Source organism: Pristiophorus japonicus, chromosome 9, assembly GCF_044704955.1.
Source record: "Pristiophorus japonicus isolate sPriJap1 chromosome 9, sPriJap1.hap1, whole genome shotgun sequence".
NCBI classification, from domain to species: Eukaryota; Metazoa; Chordata; class Chondrichthyes; family Pristiophoridae; genus Pristiophorus; species Pristiophorus japonicus.
The window spans coordinates 225,082,866-225,105,319 of record NC_091985.1 but is presented as its reverse complement, the minus strand read 5'-3'; the positions used below and the strand labels follow the sequence as shown (position 1 = coordinate 225,105,319).

The 22,454-nt window shown below is 50.3% G+C and overlaps 1 protein-coding gene and 1 long non-coding RNA gene across 3 annotated transcripts in view; one reads left to right on the top strand and one right to left on the bottom strand.

The window, feature by feature from the left end:
- Window positions 1-3,646: 3,646 nt before the first annotated feature.
- Window positions 3,647-18,848, top strand: LOC139273819 (uncharacterized). 2 transcript variants are annotated; one of them, XR_011595391.1, is made up of 3 exons: window positions 3,647-3,769; window positions 5,366-5,573; window positions 11,394-18,848. It is a non-coding gene; the product is annotated as an uncharacterized lncRNA (long non-coding RNA). The 2 variants fall into 2 exon arrangements; XR_011595390.1 differs by lacking the exon at window positions 3,647-3,769 and having other exon boundaries at window positions 5,055-5,573.
- Window positions 6,454-22,454, bottom strand: part of LOC139273793 (NACHT, LRR and PYD domains-containing protein 3-like) — a 41,512-nt gene continuing 25,511 nt past the window's right edge. Inside the window, exons 6-10 of the mRNA XM_070890891.1 lie at window positions 14,837-16,574; window positions 11,680-11,766; window positions 11,373-11,543; window positions 11,066-11,233; window positions 6,454-10,908 (exon numbers count right to left, since the gene is read on the bottom strand). Coding sequence (XP_070746992.1) covers window positions 10,821-10,908; window positions 11,066-11,233; window positions 11,373-11,543; window positions 11,680-11,766; window positions 14,837-16,574 — 2,252 coding nt within the window. The 3' untranslated portion in view covers window positions 6,454-10,820. The remainder of the gene's footprint in view (window positions 10,909-11,065; window positions 11,234-11,372; window positions 11,544-11,679; window positions 11,767-14,836; window positions 16,575-22,454) is intronic.

Below are 22,454 nucleotides of genomic sequence, written 5' to 3'. Positions count from 1 at the left end.
TGCAGGGGGCTCAGACCCCCCCCCCCCTCTCCCGGGGCACTGCCGGGGGCTCTGTGCGGGGACTCACACCCCCCTCCCCCGGGGCAGTGCCGGGGGCTCAGTGCGGGGACTCGCACACCCCTCCCCCGGGGCACTGCCGGGGGCTCAGACCCCCCCCCACACCTCTCCCGGGGCACTGCCGGGGGCTCAGACCCCCCGCCCCCACCCCTCTCCCCCGGGGCACTGCCAGGGACTCACACCCCCCTCCCCCGGGGCACTGCCGGGGGCTCAGTGCGGGGACTCACACTCCCCTCTCCCGGGGCACTGCAGGGGGCTCAGAAACCCTCCCCCCTCTCCCGGGGCACTGCCGGGGGCTCACACCCCCCTCCCCCGGGGCACTGCCGGGGGCTCAGTGTGGGGACTCACACCCCCCCAGCCCCATGGCACTGCAGGCGGCTCAGACCCCCCCCCCCCCGCTCTCCCGGGGCACTGCCAGGGGCTCAGTGCGGGGACTCACACCCCCCTCCCCCGGGGCACTGCCGGGGGCTCAGTGTGGGGACTCACACACCCCTCCCCCCCCCAGGGTCCTGCAGGGGGCTCAGACGCCCCCCCCCTCTCCCGGGGCACTGCCGGGGGCTCAGTGCGGGGACTCACACCGCCCTCCCCCGGGGCACTGCCGGGGGCTCAGTGCGGGGACTCACACCCCCCCTCCCCCGGGGCAGTGCCGGGGGCTCAGTGCGGGGACTCACACCCCCCACCCCCGGGGCACTGCAGGGGGCTCAGCCCCCCCCCCCCCCCCCCCACCCTCTCCCCCGGGGCACTGCCGGGGACTCACACCCCCCTCCCCCGGGGCACTGCCGGGGGCTCAGTGCGGGGACTCACACCCCCCGCCCCCGGGGCACTGCCGGGGGCTCAGTGCGGGGACTCACACCCCTCAGCCCCAGGGCACTGCAGGAGGCTCAGACCCCCCCCCGCTCTCCCGGGGGCTCAGTGCGGGGACTCACACCCCCCTCCCCCAGGGCACTGCAGGGGGCTCAGACCCCCCCCCCACACCTCTCCCGGGGCACTGCCGGGACTCACACCCCCCCCTCCCCCGGGGCACTGCCGGGGGCTCAGTGCGGGAACTCACACCACCCTCCCCCGGGGCACTGCCGGGGGCTCAGCGCGGGGACTCACAGCACCCTCCCCCGGGGCACTGCAGGGGGCTCAGACCCCCCCCTCTCCCGGGGCACTGCCGGGGGCTCAGTGCGGGGACTCACACCCCCCCTCTCCCGGGGCACTGCAGGGGGCTCAGAAACCCTCCCCCCTCTCCCGGGGCACTGCCGGGGGCTCACACCCCCCTCCCCCGGGGCACTGCCGGGGGCTCAGTGCGGGGACTCACACCCCCCCAGCCCCATGGCACTGCAGGGGGCTCAGACCCCCCCCCCCCGCTCTCCCAGGGCACTGCCAGGGGCTCAGTGCGGGGACTCACACCCCCCTCCCCCGGGGCACTGCCGGGGGCTCAGTGCGGGGACTCACACCCCCTCCCCCGGGGCACTGCCGGGGGCTCAGTTCGGGGACTCACACCCCCCTCCCCCGGGGCACTGCCGGGGGCTCAGTGCGGGGACTCACACCCCCCTCCCCCGGGGCACTGCCGGGGGCTCAGTGCGGGGACTCACACCCCACTCCCCCAGGTCACTGCCGAGGGCTCAGTGCAGGGACTCTCACCCCCCTCCCCCGGGGCACTGCCGGGGGCTCAGTGCGGGGACTCACACCCCCCTCCCCCGGGGCACTGCTGGGGGCTCAGTGCGGGGACTCACACCCCCCTCCCCCGGGGAACTGCCGGGGGCTCAGTGCGGGGACTCACAGCCCCCTCCCCCGGGGCACTGCCGGGGGCTCAGTGCGTGGACTCACACCCCCCACCCACAGGGCACTGCAGGGGGCTCAGACGCCCCCCCTCTCCCGGGGCACTGCCGGGGGCTCAGTGCGGGGACTCACACCCCCCTCCCCCAGGGCACTGCCGGGGGCTCAGACCCCCCCCCTCTCCCGGGGTACTGCCGGGGGCTCAGTGCGGGGATTCACACCACCCTCCCCCAGGGCACTGCCGGGGGCTCAATGCGGGGACTCACACCCCCCTCCCCCAGGGCACTGCCGTGGGCTCAGTGCGGGGACTCACAACCCCTCCCCCGGGGCACTGCCGGGGGCTCAGTGCGGGGACTCACACCCCCCTCCCCCAGGGTCCTGCAGGGGGCTCAGACCCCACCCCCTCTGCCGGGCACTGCCGGGGGCTCAGTGCGGGGACTCACACCCCCCTCCCCCGGCGCACTGCCGGGGGCTCAGTGCGGGGACTCACACCCCCCTCTCCCGGGGCACTGCAGGGGGCTCAGTGCGGGGACTCACACCCCCCACCCCCGGGGCACTGCAGGGGGCTCAGACCCCCCCCCCCTCTCTCTCTCTCTCGGGGCACTGCCGGGGGCTCAGACCCCCCGCCCCCACCCCTCTCCCCCGGGGCACTGCCAGGGACTCACACCCCCCTCCCCCGGGGCACTGCCGGGGGCTCAGTGCGGGGACTCACACCCCCCTCTCCCGGGGCACTGCAGGGGGCTCAGAAACCCTCCCCCCTCTCCCGGGGCACTGCCGGGGGCTCACACCCCCCTCCCCCGGGGCACTGCCGGGGGCTCAGTGCGGGGACTCACACCCCCCCAGCCCCATGGCACTGCAGGGGGCTCAGACCCCCCCCCCGCTCTCCCGGGGCACTGCCAGGGGCTCAGTGCGGGGACTCACACCCCCCTCCCCCGGGGCACTGCTGGGGGCTCAGTGCGGGGACTCACACCCCCCTCCCCCGGGGCACTGCCGGGGGCTCAGTTCGGGGACTCACACCCCCCTCCCCCGGGGCACTGCCGGGGGCTCAGTGCGGGGACTCACACCCCCCTCCCCCGGGGCACTGCCGGGGGCTCAGTGCGGGGACTCACACCCCCCTCCCCCGGGGCACTGCCGGGGGCTCAGTGCGGGGACTCACACCCCCCAGCCCCAGGGCACTGCAGGAGGCTCAGACCCCCCCCCCCCCCCCGCTCTCCCGGGGGCTCAGTGCGGGGACTCACACCCCTCTCCCCCGGGGCACTGCGGACTCTCACCCTCTCCCTCACCCTCACCCTCACCCTCACCCTCACCCTCACCCTCACCCTCACCCTCTCCCTCTCCCCTCTGATCCTGATCCGGCTCCGGCCGCCGCTCCTCTCTCCGTCACCGAGCAACAAGTTTTACATCAACCTGATCATCCGTGGAGCATGCGCACTGAGGCCAAGGAGGTGTAATTGTGTAAATTAACCACCCGCCGCGAGTCCGCCCTTTCTATTGGATGCGCACGGTAGATTGACATCCAGTCTCACCAATCGAAGACTCCCACCGTTGCATAGCTCCGCCTACTTTAAGGACCACACGCCATTACAGCGCGGGGTCACGTGACCCCTGATTTGAACCCGCAGCGGCCGTTAGATCGCCTCTGCGCGAGCCCGGCAGCGCGCCTCTGACGTCGATCGCCGTTCGCAGCACGTGGTTGTCAGAGCCCCGCCCACAGCACGTGCCGGCGCTGAGGGGCGGGATTGCTCGCAGTGCACATGCGCCAAACTCCCGCTGCCTCGCGCACAGTTTGCTGTTCAATTTCAGTTTGACAACAACTTGCATATATAGAGCGCCTGTAACGTGGTAAAATGTCCCAAGGCGCTTCACAGCAGTGTTATGGGACAAAAAATTTGACAGCGAGCCGCAAAAGGAGAAATTGCGGCAGGTGACCAAAAGCTGGGTCAAAGAGGTAGGTTTTAAGGAGGGTCTGAAAGTAGGAAAGAGGCGGAGAGGTTTAGGGAGGGAGTTCCAGAGCTCGGGGCCCAGGCAGCTGAAGGGCCGGACACCGATGGTGGAGCGATTATAATCAGGGATGGTCAAAAGGGCAGAATTAGAGGAGTGCAGACATCTCGGGGTGTTGTGAGGTTGAAGGACATTACGGAGTTAGGGAGGGGGCAAGGCCCTGGAGGGATTTGTAAAGAAGGATGAGAATTTTGAAATTGAGGCGTTGCTTAACTGGGAGCCAATGTAGGTCAGCGAGCACAGGGGTGATGGGTGATCGGAGACTTGGTGCGAGTTAGGACACGGGCAGCCGAGGTTTGGATCACCTCTAGTTTATGTGGGTTGAATGAGGGAGGCTAGCCAGGAGTGTGTCTACAGGGAAAGTTCATCACTTTCTGGGAAGGTGGGATATCCTCTGATGATAAATATACCCAGTGGGGAGCTGGAGCAGGTGAGGGCAGGAGAGGATATCCCCAGACTTGGAAATACACACAGGGGTTTTTGGAGCAGGTGAGGGAGGGAGAGGATAGCCCCAGACTTGGAATACACACAGGGGTTTTTGGAGCAGGTGAGGGAGGGAGAGGTGAGGACGGGGAAAGAGTCTGTACTCTGTCACACTTGCTCCTTCGAGTCCTGTCTGTGGTTTGGTGCAAGCTCTGGGTAGAACTGATCCGTTTCACTGTAGGGGCCTGCAAGTGGGATCAGTGTTTAAAGCTGTATCAAACTTCAGTAATATTCACAACAAATACAAAGGTTTCAAATCAACAAACATGTCCATGGAATGTTCCTGGACAATGCTGTCCAATCCTGAACAGCATTAGCCCAGATTAACATGAGAATGGGCAGAAATACAGGCATGCAAGAGTGATGTACCTACATGTCAAAGGCTCAGGAGAGGAGCCTCCAGCCTGCAGTCATCAAACTGCTCACCTGAATAGCTGGGTCGTCGTGTCGGTGGGACCCCAGTATAGGGCATGTCTTGGTTGGTGAGTCCCTGGGTACACGGGTCTCTAGGTGTGGTGGTGTTTGGGTGGATCTATCCCAGTATAGGATGTGTCTTGATCGGTGGATCCCAGTGTGGGGCGTGGTTCAGTTGGTGGGTTGCTGGCAGGGTGTGTCTCTGTGGGCAAGTCCCAGTTTGGGTCTCTGGGTGGGTGGTCTCTGGGTGGCTTGTGTCTCGGTTGGTGGGTCTCTAGGTGGGTCCTGTCTCGGTTGGTGGGTCCCTAGGTGGGCTAGTGTTTGGGAAGGCATGTTTCTGGGTGAGTTGTGTCTCAGTGGTGGGTCCCTGGGAGCGGGGTCTCTGGGTGAGTTGGTGACTGGATCCAGGGGTGAGGCCCGCTCTCTGGAGGAAAATACTCTCTTGTTTCTCCTGTGTGTCCTCAATGCCTTTCTTGTCTCTCAATCTTTTACTCTTCAGTTACTCTGGTTTATAACTGGGATTGGTTGGTACATGATGTTGCTGAGAGATTGTCCTTAGAACTGTGAGTGAGAGGGAGCCCTGGACCCATTCTGTGTCTTTACTAATTGTACTGTTTTAATCACTTGATATTCTCATTCTCCTGAGGATTATTCTTGAAATCTGCAACGAGAAGATTCAGGGAAAGAAAGTTTAGGGAAGGATGAACTATTGGACAAGATCCTCCTCCAGAGGGGGACGACCGAGACCCCCCCCCCTCTAGAGGGGGCCGACCAGGGCTGACCGAGACCCGCCTCCAGAGGGGACCGACCGAGACCCCCCCCCCCCCCCAACAGATTGGACCCATGAGGCCCACGTGAGTTCTGCCTGTTTATTACCTGGGGTTGATTCCCTCTCTGGGCCCTGGTTTTGTTGCCTCAGGTTTAACAAGTTCCTGTTCGATTGCGGCTCTTGTGTTTTAAAGAGGGTAAAGCCTGGGGTTAAAGTAGCCCGGCCAGCAATGTTACAAAAACATGTTAACTCGGTGCGTGATGAACAGGGGCTGAGAGGAAATTAAAGTCGGAAACATGATAATGGTTGAGTTTCGTAGCGTAGCGACAACGTTGAGGGGACATGGAGGCCATTCGAGGGATTTTAATCGTGTAACTAGGGAGAAACAATATCCAGGAGGGTGGGTAACCAAAGATACGTGTTTAAAATAATTGGCAAAAGAACCAGAGCAGAGATGAGGAGGATTTGTTTTATGCAGCGAGTTATGATTTGGAACTGCACTGCCTGAAAGGGTGCTAGAAGCAGATTGGACTTGTATACTTATACAGAAATAGTTTGTCGGGCTACGGGTAGAGCGAGATTAATTGGAGAGCTCTTTCAAAAACTGGCACAGACAGGATGGGCCAAATGGGCTGAATAATTCTAGGATTTGCTGCAGATTCATGGGGACCATTTTGCTGCAGGGTTGTGTTGACCATTTTGCGACAGGTTGATGGGGGCCATTTTCCGTTGCCTGTGGGGCAGCATTTTTAGAGTCCCAGCTGCGCTCTTTTGCTCACTCAGTCGCACCATCTTGTGTAAATTGTATATCCAGCCTCCCGAGTAAGACCCACCCCGTTCGATATACGGACAGGCATAATTTGGAGAAGGTGGGATATACTTTTGAGGTACCTTTTATTTGGCATATTCAAACAATGAAGCCAGCATTTAAGAAAATAACGAGACCACCAGCTAAAGGAAGCAGTGGAGTTTTATTAACAACACGGGGACAACAACAACAACTTTCATTTATATAGCGACTTTAAATGTAATGAAACGTTACATGGCAATTATCAGACAAAATTTACAGCCACAAAGAGAGATTTTAGGACAGATGATTTAAAAAGCTTGGTGAAAGCAGTACGTTTTAAGATGCGTTTAAAGGAGGAGAAATAGCTGGAACAGCGAAGAGGTTTACGGAGGGAATTCCAGAGTTTAGCACCTTGGCAGCTTGAAGTCATAAGTGCCAATGTGGAGCGATGAAAATCGAGGATGTGGAAGAGGTCAGAGGAGTGGCAAGATCTTGGAGGGTTGTAGGGACACTTGTGAGAGTCTGACTTCTCACTGGGAAGCACACCATACACAGGGACACTAATATGGCAGGAGGATGGGAACCTATGCAGGGTGACAGAGGGAAGTAGAATGGGGAAAAGATAGAAAGAAGAAAAGTAAAAGTGGAGGGCAGAGAAATCCAAGGTAAAAAGCAAAAGGGCCACATTACAACAAAATCCTAAAGGGGCAAAGGATGTTAAAGACAAGCCTGAAGGCTCTGTGCCTCAATGTGAGGAGTATTCGGAATAAGGTGCACAAATTAACTGCGCAGATAGCAGTTAGCGAATATGATGTAATTGGCATCACGGAGACATGGCTCCAGGGTGACTAAGGCTGGGAACTCAACATCCAGTGGTATTCAACATTTAGGAAGGATAGACAGAAAGGAAAAGGAGATGGGGTGGCATTGCTGGTTATAGAGGAAATTAATGCAATAATAAGGAAGGATATTAGCCTGGATGATGTGGAATCTGTATGGGTGGAGCTACGGAATACCAAAGGGCAGAAAACGCTAGTGGGAGTTGTGTACAGACCATCAAACAGTAGTAATGAGGATGGGGACAGCATCAAAGAAGAAATTAGGGATGCGTGCAATAAAGGTACAGCAGTTATCATGGGTGACTTTAATCTACATATTGACTAGGCCAACCAAACTGGTAGCAATGCGGTGGAGGAGGATTTCCTGGAGTGTATTAGGGATGGTTTTCTAGATCAATATGTCGAGGAACAAACTAGAGGGCTGGCCATCCTCGACTGGTTGATGTGTAATGAGAAAGGACAAATTAACAAACTTGTTATGCGAGGCCCCTTGAGAAAGATTGACCATAATATGGTAGAATTCTTTATTAAGATGGAGAGTGACACAGATAATTCAGAGACTAAGGTCCTGAACTTGGGGAAAGGTAACTTCAATGGTATGAGATGTGAATTGGCTAGAATAGACTGGCGAGTGATACTTAGTGTTGACGGTGGATAGGCAATGGCAAGCATTTAAAGATCACATGGATGAACTTCACCAATTGTACATCCCTGTCTGGAGTAAAAATAAAACGGGGAAGGTGGCTCAACCGTGGCTAACAAGGGAAATTAAGGATAGTGTTAAATCCAAGAAAGAGGCATATAAATTGGCCAGAAAAAGCAGCAAACCTGAGGACTGGGAGAATTTTGTAATACAGCAGAGGAGGACAAAGGGTTTAATTAGGAGGGGGAAAATAGAATATGGGAGGAAGCTTGCTGGGAACATAGAAACTGACTGCAAAAGCTTCTATAGATATGTGAAGAGAAAAAGATTAGTGAAAAGAAATGTAGGTCCCTTGCAGTCAGATTCAGGTGAATTTATAATGGGGAACAAAGAAATGACGGACCAGTTAAACAAATACTTTGGTTCTGTTTTCACGAAGGAAGACACAAATAACCTTCCGGAAATACTAGGGGACCTAGGGTCAAGTGAGAAAGAAGGAGGAACTGAAGGATATCCTTATAAAGTGGGAAATTGTGTTAGGGAAATTGATGGGATTGAAGCCCGATAAATCCCCGGTGCCTGATAGTCTGCATCCCAGAGTACTTAAGGAAGTGGCCCTAGAAATAGTGGATGCATTGGTGATCATTTTTCAACAGTCTATCGACTCTGGATCAGTTCCTATGGACTGGAGAGTAGCTAATGTAACACCACTGTTTAAAAAAGGAGGGAGAGAGAAAACGGTTAATTATAGACCGGTTAGCCTGATATCAGTAGTGGGGAAAATGTTGGAATCAATTATTAAAGATGAAATAGCAGCGCATTTGGAAAGCAGTGACAGGATCGGTCCAAGTCAGCATGAATTTATGAAAGGGAAATCATGCTTGAGAAATCTGGAATTTTGTGAGGATGTAACGAGTAGAGTGGACAAGGGAGAACCAGTGGATGTGGTGTGTTTGGACTTTCAAAAGGCTTTTGACAAGGTCCCACACAAGAGATTGGTGTGCAACATCAAAGCACATGGTATTGGGGGTAATGTACTGACGTGGATAGAGAACTGGTTGACAGACAGGAAGCAGAGAGTCGGGATAAACGGGTCCTTTTCAGAATGGCAGGCAGTGACTAGTGGGGCTCAGTGCTGGAACCCCAGCTCTTTACAATATACATTAATAATTTAGATGAAGGAATTGAGTGTAATATCTCCAAGTTTGCAGATGACACTAAGCTGGGTGGCGGTGTGAGCTGTGAGGAGGACGCTAAAAGGCTGCAGGGTGACTTGGACAGGTTAGGTGAGTGGGCCAATGCATGGCAGATGCAGTATAATGTGGATAAATGTGAGGTTTCGCGGCCTTCCGCGAGAGGTGGGCGCCGCCGGAGGGACTGGAGTGCATCATCACCCTCGGCAACCAAATTTTAATTTGATTTTATGTTTTAAAGTTTATTTGTTTTAATTGCCGGTGTTTTTAATGTCCCCCTCCCCTTTTATAGGGGGCACTTGGGGAAAAAAAACTGATTTTAGTGCCCAAAAAATTCCCCAAAAAACCACAAAAATCACCCAAAAAAAGGGGCCTTGTGAAATGTTTGTCGTGTCCCCCAGATCGGGGGGGCACTTGATCTAATTGTTTTGTTTACTCAAAAGAGTTGTGGAGCTGTTGGTCCCCCAGATCGGGGGGCACGATTTAATGTTTATTGTTTACTTTTTCTCCCCAAAAAAGTTGTAGAGCTTGAAAAATGTTTGGAGTGTCCCCCCCCTTTAATCAGGGGGGCACTTGATTTAATTGGTTAATTTGTTTACAACCAAAAAAGTTGTGAGGTTATCCACTTTGGGGGCAAAAACACGAAGGCAGAATATTATCTGAATGGTGGCAGATTAGGAAAAGGGAAGGTGCAACGAGACCTGGGTGTCATGGTACATCAGTCGTTGAAAGTTGGCATGCAGGTACAGCAGGTGGTGTAGAAGGCAAATGGTATGTTGGCCTTCATAGCGAGGGTATTTGAGTATAGGAGCAGGGAGGTCTTACTGCAGTTGTGCAGGGCCTTAGTGAGGCCTCACCTGGAATAGTGTGTTCAGTTTTGGTCTCCTAGTCTGAGGAAGAACATTCTTGCTATTGAGGGAGTGCAGCGAAGGTTCACCAGACTGATTCCCGGGATGGCAGGATAGACATATGAGGAGAGACTGGATCAACTGGGCCTTTATACATGAGTTTAGAAGGATGAGAGGGGATCTCATCGAAAATTATAAGATTCTGACGGGACTGGACAGGTTGGATGCGGGAAGAATGTTCCCGATGTTGGGGAAGTCCAGAACCAGGGAACACAGTCTTAGGATAAGGGATAGGCCATTTAGGACTGAGATGAGGAGAAACTTCTTCACTGAGTTGATAACCTGTGGAATTCCCTGCCGCAGAGGGTTGTTGATGCCAGTTCATTGGATATATTCAAGAGGGAGTTAGATATGGCCCTTATGGCTAAAGGGATCAAGGGGTATGGAGAGAAAGTAGGAAAGGATACTGAGGGAATGATCAGCCATGATCTTATTGAATGGTGATGCAGGCTCGAAAGGCCGAATGGCCTACTCCTGCACCTATTTTCTATGTTACAGAGTCTGACTCCTCACTGGGAGAGACACACACTGTGCACAGGGACACTTGTTACAGCATTGACTCTACACTGGGAAAGACACCCAGGAATACTGAGTGCAATTGTCAGTGTCCCACTGCAGCCCCGACCGAGACCCACCCTGGGCTCTTCCTGTCTGTTTATTTCCCCAGTGCCCCATTGAGGAACATTCAGCCCCGGATATCCTACAGAAGGGGCGGCTGAGTCACGTGACCCTGTGGCTGGGCCTCTGACCTCACAATGGGAGATGACGCGCACTCCGCTCGAGCGGGAAACCGTTAAAGGGCCGTTCGGATTTAAACCTGGAGCGCGGGGGTTTAAAGGGGAGGAGGAGGAGGGGGTTAAAGGGGAGGAGGAGGAGGGGGGGGGTTAAAGGGGAGGGGCAGAGATTTGGACAAAAATAGACATAACAACGAGAGCAGTGATGGTCATACATTGAAATGTTCACACATCTACTCTCAGTCCCAGTCTGGATTCCTGCAGCGACTCCAAGTGTCTCTTTCCGTTTGAACCGAACTGATTCTGCCACAGCCTAAACAGATTAAAGATTAAACAGAAATAAACAGATTACACAACAGTGTAAATAACAGAGATGCTGGATAATATTTCAATAATAATTAGTCAAATATTAGCCATAAATGTGACAACCCCATTTTTATTTTATTTATTACATTAACACAAACACTCACTGGATCCACGTCAGACTCCTGCAGGTCAGTATGAGGTGGCTGAGAGCAGGGACAGATTGGTCTGTGAAGGAGTTTGAACCCAGGTTCAGAACCGTCAGTGAGTGGTTTGTATTGAGAGCGGAGGCGAGATCCTTGGTACAAGAATCTGTGAGACTGACATCATTCAACCTGGGGATCAGAGAGAGAAATAATAGGAATCAGGATAAATCCCCAGTGTTTATTAATAACACTATTACTGACAGTAATAATAATGTACAGTGTCAGACTTTGTTATTATAAACACAATCTTACACAGGCTGATTCTTACCACAGTTTCTGTATTTTACAGTCCGGGTTCCTCAGAGCCGCAGACAGCAGTTTCACTCCTGAATCTCCCATTTCATTGTGACTCAGGTCCAGATCGGTCAGTGAGCGGTTTGTACTGACAGCGGAGGCGAGATCCTCGGTACAAGAATCTGAGAGACCAACATCATCCAGCCTGGGGATCGGAGAGAGAAATAATGGGGATCAAAGTAATCCTCAGTGTTTATTAATAACACAATTACTGATAAAGTAATGTGCAGTGGCAGACATCCAGTTATTATAAACACAATCTCATACAGACTGGTACTTACTCCATTTCCTGCATTTTACAGTCCCGGTTCCTCAGAGCCGCAGACAGCAGTTTCACTGCTGAATCTCCCAGTTTATTGCCCGTCAGTCTAAACACAAACAGCAAGTGAGAAACAGACAATGAAATCCCGGATCAGATATATTTTCACTCTTGGATATTACAGCAATAACTGAAAGTACTTCAGGAAATTTATAGCCTGGATTTCGGCTGCAATTTCCCCACCTGGGTGCGACCAGGGTCGGTGATGACACGGCTCCCGCTGCCGGCTCCAGCCTGCTCTATGAAACTCTCCCCTGATTGGTCATTAAGCCCTGCCCAGTGTGGTTCTCGGCTAATTAGAGGAAGCTCATGTGATGATGTCACTTGATGACGTTTCATCAGCTGGTTTCCTTAAAGGAACCTTGCGCTAATTGCTATTCACAGTTGCGCTGTCAGTGTTCTGCAGCATTGAGCTGCTGCAAGCACTACAGAGGTGCACGGCTGCCCCCAGGCTTTCCCATGAATCACTCCGTATGCTTATGGTGAGAGTCACAGCACACAGGGAGATCCTCTTTCCTTCCGATGGGCGGCAGAGACCAACGCAGCCTGGCTGCACATTGCGCAGGAGGCCACAAGCAGGGTGTCGTGAGGAAGGACCTGGCTGCAGTGGCACAAACCTGTCAATGATCTCAGTACATCACGAAAGGTTACTGCAAAGCAAAACTTAACCTCATCCTACTGTGCTACTCGTGACATCCTCATCACTCTGCCTTCCCTACCCTACCCTTCCTGCACATCTTTACACCAACGTGCCTTGCACCTCCACCCATCCCTCACTATCTACATTATCACATCCCCATCTCACTAGCCACCGCTCACACACACCCACATCCTAATCCACATACCAACATCACACAAGGGTAGGTACTTGTGTGGTTTAGCCAATGTTCATGTGAAGTTTCTGTTAATGTGCTGTCAAATGTGAAATCTTTATTTTCAATACTTACCGTTCTTGGACAGATCAGTGTGCACCTTTGGAAGTGGGTTAGTAAGTTGCAGTGAATGGTGAAACATAATGGGACCCTCCTCAATGCAGATGAGTGAAAGTAATGGCTTGGGCATTGTCAGGATACTTTATCTTGTTGGTGCCAACCTGGCGCATCATGTGGCAGCCAAGGTTGCAATGTCAAGTGAAATAAATCTGGCCATGGCGAGGCCTTCCCCGACAGCAATGTGGTCGGGTGCCTATGCTCTCTCTCCTGTACAGAATCGTGTGGTTGCAAAGAAGGTTGGTGTGGCTGCTGGTGTGCCTGGTGCTGGTGTTGAGGCTTATCATGGTCAGATTCTGAGGAACAAGGTGAGACGGTATAAACTGTACCCATTCTGATGTAATAGATGGCAGGTGAACTTGAGATGACAGTAGCGATCTGTCAATTGAGAGAGAAATTGTTCCAATGAGGTGACATTGGATGGAGAATTTGCTCCAAACACTTGAATCCTGTTTAAAGCTCAATCTGTATTACAAATGCAGTAAGCAACAGCTTCTGAGCTTGGTCAGTGAACAGCTATGAATTGGGAGCTGGAAATATAAAAGCTCCCAAGTAATGAGATGATTCCATGGCCACTCAACCGCTGCCCTGCTTACCTGACATGATCCCTAAGCAGCGTCGACCCAGTGGGAGACCTGGTCAACATTGAAGGAGAGCTGAAAATAATCCTTGTTAACAAGGCTATAATGACATGACTAGCCTCCCCCGCCGCTACATGTCGGGTCTGCTCAGCGCTGACAGACCTGACATTTGGGAAAGGGGCATGGCGGTTGACAGCGGGGTCGTGAATCGCTGTCAAAAAAAAGTTCTCACCTGACCCACAATCGATTGCTCCCGGTGACCCCTGCAACATTGCTCACATTTAATCTCACTCTGTCCAACTCCCCATATATTCAGCGACTGTCAGTAAATATTTATTAAATAAAGCGTTGTACGTGTGAAGTCTTTAAATATCCCTCAGTCCAGTCTCATTCCCTGATGATCAGAATTACCCTCCTGGACCTCAGTGATCGGACCACCAGTCATGTTTGAGGAAACTTATCTCATCTGTGCAGCTCCTTAAATCATGGATTTTATGGGAATGGGGCGATTTTCCCCGAATGAAATGATAAAGCGGTGATTCCTTGTACTTTATACTCTGTGCATTATATTAATCTGTATAATATCTCAGAGTTATATTGTGAAATGAATGGCGCTAACTTCTGCTGTAAAATCCACTCCCAGGACTTTCTGTAACAAGGAGAGTTTATTCTGTCCCGTTAGACGGTTTAAAATGTCCGTGTGCTCCTAGTTTATAGGGGAGGGGAGTCTCTCACTTTATTCCCATTAAACTGGCTCTACATTTATTCCAGCTGTAACTGGCCTGACAGTTTGGGGTAATTTTTGGAAGTTCCCTCCCTGAGCGGGGCCTCACACACACGGAGCAGATTATGGGAAATTCCCGGGTTCTCTGTCCCCGGTTTACCCAGGAGCTGCCCGCTGTGTGTGAGGCCCCACCGCTGGCCGGTGTGTGTCTGTACTCCGGGACTAACACCCCACAACACGATAGATTGGAACCTTTTTACCGGCAGATTGAAGATACTGAATGGCTTTCTGGTCTTAATGTTCAGGCCTGTAAATAATTGTAAACATTTACAGTTGGAAGTCGTCCCTATTCCCCAATATTCCCAATCCAGGAAATTTCCCCTTGACCAGACACACCCTGCACAGTATTGGAGTAAATATCGAACTGTTAGAGATTTAAATTCGGGTTTCTGTCCCGTTTCTAGTTGAAATGGTGGATGTGGAAAACATTTTAAATTAATTTTATCTTTGCTGGTGGATTATATTTTATGTTCATATTCTGCTGTCCAGCCTGAATAAGTATTATTATTGTAATTAAATCAGACTCTGTGACCTGTATTTGCTGAAACGATATAGACTGTAAAATCCCTACTTGTTCACAAGGATCTGTTCTAGATTCTCCAGTCCTTCGGAAATTACTAACCGATCCTCTAATTATTGGTCATGTGTGTTGAATCTGCTTCTCTCTGGTTTAACTGAACTGTTTGTTTCCCTTCATTATGGAGCAACAACACAACCCGTGACTTTGACAATTCACCCAACAGTTAGAGACAAATAGACAGTTACCTCAACACCCGGCACTTGTGCAGTACGGGTCCCAGCCGCTGGAGTCCTTCACACTGAATGTTGCAGTATTTTAGATCGAGGTCGTTTACTGTATCACAGAGTCCAATGACATGAGACAGGACCGCACAGTCAATTGGGGTCAGTGTCAATCCACTAAATGCAAGTGTTTCCACATATCCCACTGTGATCTGTGCCAGGGCTTTATTCTGAGACTCAAACAGGTAGTGGAATGTGTTCAGGAGATTCCGTTTACCAGCTTCACTCTCTGTGTTTCCAATCTGTCCTTCAACCTTCTCCTTCACCCAGTCAATCACTCGGCAGGTTGTTTGATGAAGAAATTTACCCAGAAACTCCTCCAGGGGTCCAGCTGCATGTGGGGAGGAGAGACCAGCAACAAACCGGAGAAATATCTCAAATCGCCCATCTTCCTTGCTGTGGGCTTCATGGAAGAGTTTCAGGATGTCCCCAGGATCTGGAGTCAGGAATTGTGCGAGTGCGGCTACAAACTCTTGGATGGTGAGGTGCGGGAATGTGTACACCACGCTCTGGGCAGAATCATCTCTCTCCAAAAGTTCCATCATGAACCCAGACAGGAACTGGGAAGGTTGCAGATTGTACTTGATCAAATCTCCATTTCTAAACACAATCTTCTTCTCGGCGACTCCTGTGAAGGCCATCTCACCGATCTTCAGTAACACATCACGGGGGCTTTCAATCTCTCGGCTATGGTTTTTCAGAATGTTGTAGATATAGTAGGAATATAGTTGGGTGATGGTCTTGGGAACTCGCTGCTGATTCCTGTCCCTTTGTGTAAAGAAGGGACCCAGTGCCAGACCGAGGATCCAGCAGTAGGAAGGGTTGTAGCACATGGTGTACAGGATCTCGTTCTCCTCCACGTGTTTCAAAAGTGCTGCTGCCACCTGCTGATCTTCAAAAAACTTGTTGAAATATTCCTTCCGTTCTTCACCAACAAATCCCAGGATTTCTGCCCAGACACTGATCTCAGCCTTTTCCAGTAAGTGTAATGCAGTGGGGCGGCTGGTCACTAGCACTGAACATCCTGGGAGCAGCTTGTGCTGTATTAAACTGTACACAATGTCAGACACTTCACACCAGTCTTCGGGATCTGTGCACCGGTGCTGAGTTTGTGTATGCCTCAGATTGTCAGCAAAATCGATTCTGTCCTTGAATTCATCCAAACCATCGAATATAAACAGCAATCCCTCTGGGTTCTTCCAGAGCTCCCTCAGAATATTCCCAAAGTAAGGATACTGATCCAGTATCAGATTCCTCAGGTTTATTCTACAGTTAATGGCGTTCAAATCCCGGAATTTGAAACTGAAAACAAATTGAAAGTGTGGGTATATTTTCCCAGTGGCCCAGTCATAAACAATCTTTTGTATCATTGTTGTTTTTCCAATCCCCGGGACTCCGCTCACTGCTGCTGAACTCCCAGAATTAGATTCTCCCCGGTAAAAACTGCTTCGGAACAATTGATCAGTTCGGACTTTTTCCAGTTCTTTCTGGAGATATTTCTCTCTCCACTCTTCATGGTCTCGGCCTCTTGCCAGCAGTTCATGTTCTACAAGTGTCCGATCTCGAACAGTAGAAATAACCGTTAGCTCAGCGTATCGATCAAGCAGCTGGAAAACCTTAACCTTCTCCCTTATTAGGATAGTGTTCACTCTCAGTGTTTCAGTTTGTACCCGCAGTGTTTCCTTGTGTTTCTGTTGAACATCTTCAGTTAGAACAGACAGAAAGTGGTTCACACTGTTAGTCATACTTATACAACAATTTCTCAATACCATTTTACTATGCAGTATTATCTTGCATGATTTAATTTGCAACTTCAACAGTGGTGCGTGTAGAAATTAAAACTCAGTTCATGGAAACCTCACTTGAAAGTAAACAATGGCCGAGAAAAGTTTCAAATCATCACTATGATAATATTTACTGAACATGGAGATTTCTAAGATATTTTCCCTCTGAAGGTTAATATTATCCAGCCTTCCCTGTTCTATAGATTTCATTATAAATCCACCTCATTATCCTGTTTACAGGACAGTAGAGGTTCTAGTGGATCATTCTTTGATATAGTCAGTGGTGCTTACCTGCTGCAGAAATGGGAAACACGGGATTGGATATCAGTGGGAGAGGGACAGACTGGTCAGGAGACCCACTGTCATTGTATTATACACTGGGCAGGTTATCTGTGTACTGTGTAAGGGACAGACTGTGAATGTCAATATTAACTCAATGTTACTATTAAAGGTAACATCGAGACCTAGGGTTGTATATACACAAATATTTGTTCGCGAAGCTGAGAAGGCTGTTAAAAAAGCAGATGATCCTTGATTTTATTAATTAAGGAATAGAGGACAGAAGCCACAACGCTATAATAAAACTTTATTAAAAACTGGTTAGGGCTCAGCTGGAATATTGTCAGATTCTAGCACCATAATCGAGGAACGATTTCGGAGTGCTGAAGAGCTTTAATAGAATGGAACGAGGGATTTTGGAGTTCTGTTATTCGGAGAGACTCGAAAAGCTGTTCACCTCAGAGCTTAGAAGGTTAAGATTAGATTTGAAATGTGTTTGAAATAATGAACGGTTTTGATAGAGTAAGTAAGGAGAAACTGGTTCCAGCACCAGAGGGGTCAGTAACCAGAGGACACAGATTGAAAGTGATTGACCAAACAACCTGAGGGGACATGATTTTTCTGCAGTGAGTTATGATGATCTGGAATGACCTGCATAAAAAGGTGGCAGAAACAGATTAATTGTAACATTCAAAAGGGAATTATGTAAATACACAAAGGGAAAAATACATAGAGGAATGGGACTAATTGAATAGCTCTTCCAAAGAGCTGGCAATGGCACGATGGACCCAAATGGCCTCCTTTTGTTCTGCATCATACTATGATACTACTAATGCAAGTTCCCCTCTTATTGTATCAGACCATGGACAGGTTATGTGGGGTTGTGTGCACTGCGAGAGAGACAGACTGGGAATGGACAGGAGTTCCACTGTTACCGGAACAGGTCTGAGGCAGTTTCACTGTGGTGATGTGTACAATTCTAGTCAGCTGACCAAAGGAAGCCTGTTTTTGCAACATTGAAGGTGAAGAGCAGAATTTGAAATATGATATATGTGCCAGGAATGAAGAGAGGAAAGAGTGCCAGTGTTGGATTTGTCTTGTTTGGTGGATGAGATATTGGATGTTAAAATATATCCAGACTTTGAACGGAATTCTTCAAATGAAGGGGAGAGAGAGGAGTGACGTGGTCAGCCATCAGAAGTTGTGCTCCACGAAGCAGTCAGACCACCGGGTCGATCGTGACTGTGCAGAGTAACTGAGGCAGAGACTCAGCAAAGACGAGTGCGAACATGGAAGCCATCAAGGAGGGATGACCTGGTCAGTAATCGGAGGACGCGCATCACAAAATGTCACCGACCCACTGGGACGATCGTGAGCATACAGGGAACTGAGGGACTGGTAACTAACGTAGCTTAATATCTCATGGGGCAGACTGATAAGTGGACAAGGTTGATCAGTACTCAGTAAGGACTGCCACAAAAACTGAGAATTATACTTATTGGTGACTGGAACATAATGACAAGACACCAGAGTCGAACTCTGAGAAGTAGCCAGTAGTGTTAACTAATTGCTCTTGCCCGCTACAAATTAATCCAGGACGAACCATCGTCTTACATCGTTCACTGACCACAATTATTTAATACCAGATCAACTGAAATTCTGAAGTGAGAACTGAGAATGAAGTCGGGGTAACATTTTTCACCTGAAGGATAATAGAGCGGGGGATTAGTTACCAGGGAAGGACATTAAAGAGGTACTGCAAGTGGGGCCCAGAGACAATTGAACGCATAGGTGGTTCATCTCTGTATTGGGGCCAAATGTTCTTTCTCTGCCAAAATATTCTCCCGAATACCTGTTTAAATCCAATATTACAGTTGTTTTAAACAAACAATAAACAATTGTGTTTTAGAACAGTCCTGTTCCAACACCGATTAGAATCTCAAGTAGAACTACAACTCACTTCACTCAGTATGTTAGAGCAGAAAACATTCACAGTTCACTTTAACTGCCCCATCAATAATTACATTCGGTTTTATTTTTGTCTGAATTTTCTATACTGCAGGGTTGGGAATTAGAAAACATGTTTCCATTATGTTATTCAATTGGGTCTAAATGGGCCCCTGAATTAAATGACTATTCTTTGGGCAAAACAAGGTTCTCTGTGCATAGTTTAATTGTTTCACGAGCAGCCAATCCACCCCCAGGAGGTGGGTTGGCAAGTTAAAAATAATAATGAGGCTGGAATTCTGTGATATAACCAGTTTAACGGTGGCCTACCAGCTGTCTGAGGGCTTAGGCAACACAGCAGCTGAAGGGGTGGCGGAACGCTGCGGGGAGAAGCCACGTACCTTTACAGCAGTCCATGTGGGCCAGGAGAAGGAGTGTTTCTAGCCAGCTATCCATCCCACACACCCACCATACAAAGGCCCCCGGGTTCGGCGATCGGCCGTACCTGGTCCTGCGGTCTGCTTTGGAGTGCTCACCGCCCGACTCGAAACCAAACCTGTCAATCAGGCTGACTTCCAGTCGTGGAATCGATCAAGGACAAAAGGCAACGCTGTAGACTTCCGGGTTTCCCAACCGAAATCCCGCTCCCACCCACATCATCCGCCCTGGTATTATCCAGTCCTGTGTGTTTCTACTTATTCATTTTTCACACCACTGCACCTCTTTTCAGACAGTTTATAAGATGCAGCACACACGGCAGAGAAAAGTCAACATATGCAGCTCAAATTGCTGTTCCCTGTGAGTCAAGCACCAGGTGTGTCAGGATCCTGCCAGGTGTGTATGGGGTTTCACCGTGTGTCAGGATCCTGTCAGGTGTGTATGGGGTTTCACCATGTATCAGGATCCTGCCAGATGCGTATGGGGTTTCACCATGTATCAGGATCCTGCCAGGTGCGTATGGGGTTTCACAGTGTATCAGGATCCTGCCAGGTGCGTATGGGGTTTCACAGTGTATCAGGATCCTGCCAGGTGTGTATGGGGTTTCAGTGTATCAGGACCCTGCCAGGTGTGTATGGGGTTTCAGTGTATCAGGATCCTGCCAGGTGTGTATGGGGTTTCAGTGTATCAGGATCCTGCCAGGTGTGTATGGGGTTTCACCATGTATCAGGATCCTGCCAAGTGTGTATGGGGTTTCACCGTGTATCAGGATCCTGCCAGGTGTGTATGGGGTTTCATTGTGTATCAGGATCATAAGAAATAGAAGCAGCAGTAGGCCATACAGCCCCTCGAGCCTGCTCCACCTTCAATAAGATCATGGCTGATCTGATCATGGACGCAACTCCACTTCCCTGCCCGGACCCCATAACTCCTTATCCCCTTAGAAACTGTATTTCTGTCTTAAATTTATTTAATGTCCCAGCTTCCACAGCTTTGAGGCAACGAATTCTATAGATTCACAACCCACTGAAGAAATTTCTCCTCATCTCAGTTCTAAGATCATGCCCTCTAGTTCTAGTCTCCCACACCAGTGAAAACATCCTCTCTGCATTCACCTTGTCAAGCCCCCTCATAATCTTACACATTTCGATAAGATCACCTCTCATTCTTCTGAATTCCAATGAGTAGAGGCCCAACCTACTCAACCTTTCCTCATAAGTTAACCCCCTCATCCCCGGACTATTAGGCAGAGCAACGGAAGGAAGGTAGTGCAGGGGTCCCCTGCAGTCATCTCCCTCCAAAACAGATATACCGTTTTGGGTACTGTTGGGGGAGATGGCTCATCAGGGGAAGGCAGCAGCAGCCAAGTTCATGGCACCGTGGGTGGCCCTGCTGCACAGGAGGGCAGGAAAAAAAGTGGGAGAGCGATAGTGATAGGGGATTCTATTGTGAGGGGAATAGATAGGCGTTTCTGCCGCCGCAAACGAGACTCCAGGATGGTATGTTGCCTCCCTGGTGCAAGAGTCAAGGATGTCTCGGAGCGGTTGCTAGGCATTCTGGATGGGGAGGGTGAACAGCCAGTTGTCGTGATACATACAGGTACCAACGATATGGATTAAAAAACGAGATGAGGTCCTACAAGCTGAATTTAGGGAGCTAGGAGTTAAATTAAAAAGTAGGACTTCAAAGGGTGGTATTCTCAGGATTGCTACCAGTGCCACGTGCTAGTCAGAGTAGGAATTTCAGGATAGCTCAGATGAATACGTGGCTTGAGGAATGGTGCAAGGGGGAGGGATTCAAATTCCTGGGACATTGGAACCGGTTCTGGGGGAGGTGGGACCAGTATAAACCGGACGGTCTGCACCTGGGCAGGACCAGAACCAATGTCTGAGGCGGAGTGGTTGCTTGTGCTGTTGGGGAGGGTTTAAACTAAAATGGCAGGGGAATGGAAATCTATGCAAGGAGGCAGAAGCAAAAAGTAGGAAGGAGAAAAGCAAGAGTGGAGGGCAAAATCAAAAAGAGCTACAATACAACATAATTCTAAAAGGACAAAGAGTGTTAAAAAAACAAGCCTGAAGGCTCTGAGTTTCAATGCGAAGAGCATTCGTAATAAGGTGGATGAATTGACTGCGCAGATCGCTGTAAATGGCTATGATGTTATTGGAATTACGGAGACATGGTTCCAGGGTAACCAAGGCTGGGAACTCAACATCCAGGGGTATTCAGTATTCAGAAAGGACAGACAGGAAGGAAAAGGAGGTCGGGTAGCTTTACTGGTTAAAGAGGAGATTAATGCAGTAGTAAGAAAGGACATTAGCATGGATGATGTGGAATCTATATAGGTAGAGCTGTGAAACACCAAAGGGCAGAAAACGTTAGTGGGAGTTGTGTACAGACCACCAAACAGTAGTAGGGAGGTTGGGGATGACATCAAACAGGAAATTAGGGATGCTTGCAACAGCAGTTATCATGACTTTAATCTACATATTGATTGGGCTAACCAAACTGGTAGCAATAGAGTGGTGGAGGATTTCCTGGGGTATACAAGGGATGGTTTTCTAGACCAATATGTCGAGGCATCAACTAGGGAGCAGGCCATCCTAGATTGGGTCTTGTGTAATGAGAGAGGATTAATTAGCAATCTGGTCGTGCAGGGCCCTTTAGGGAAGAGCGACCATAATATGGTAGAATTTTTCATTAAGATGGAGAGTGACACAGTTAATTCACACTAGGGTTCTGAACATAAAGAAAGGAAACTTCGATGGTATGAGACGAGAATTGGCTAGGATAGAATGGAGAATGATACTTAAAGGGTTGACAGTGGATAGGCAATGGCAGACATTTAAATATCACATGGATAACTACAACAATGTACATCCCTATCTGGTATAAGAATAAAAAAGGGAAGGTGGTTCAACCGTGGCTAACAAGGCAAATTAGGGAAAATGTTAAATCCAAGGAAGAGAATATAAATTGTCCAGGAAAACCAACAAACCTGAGGACTGGGAGAAATTTAGAATTTAGCAGGAGGACTGAGGGGGAAAATAGAGTATGAGAGTAAGCTTGCAGGGAACATAAAAACTGACTGAAAAATCTTCTATAGATATGTGAAGAGAAAAAGATTAGTGAAGACT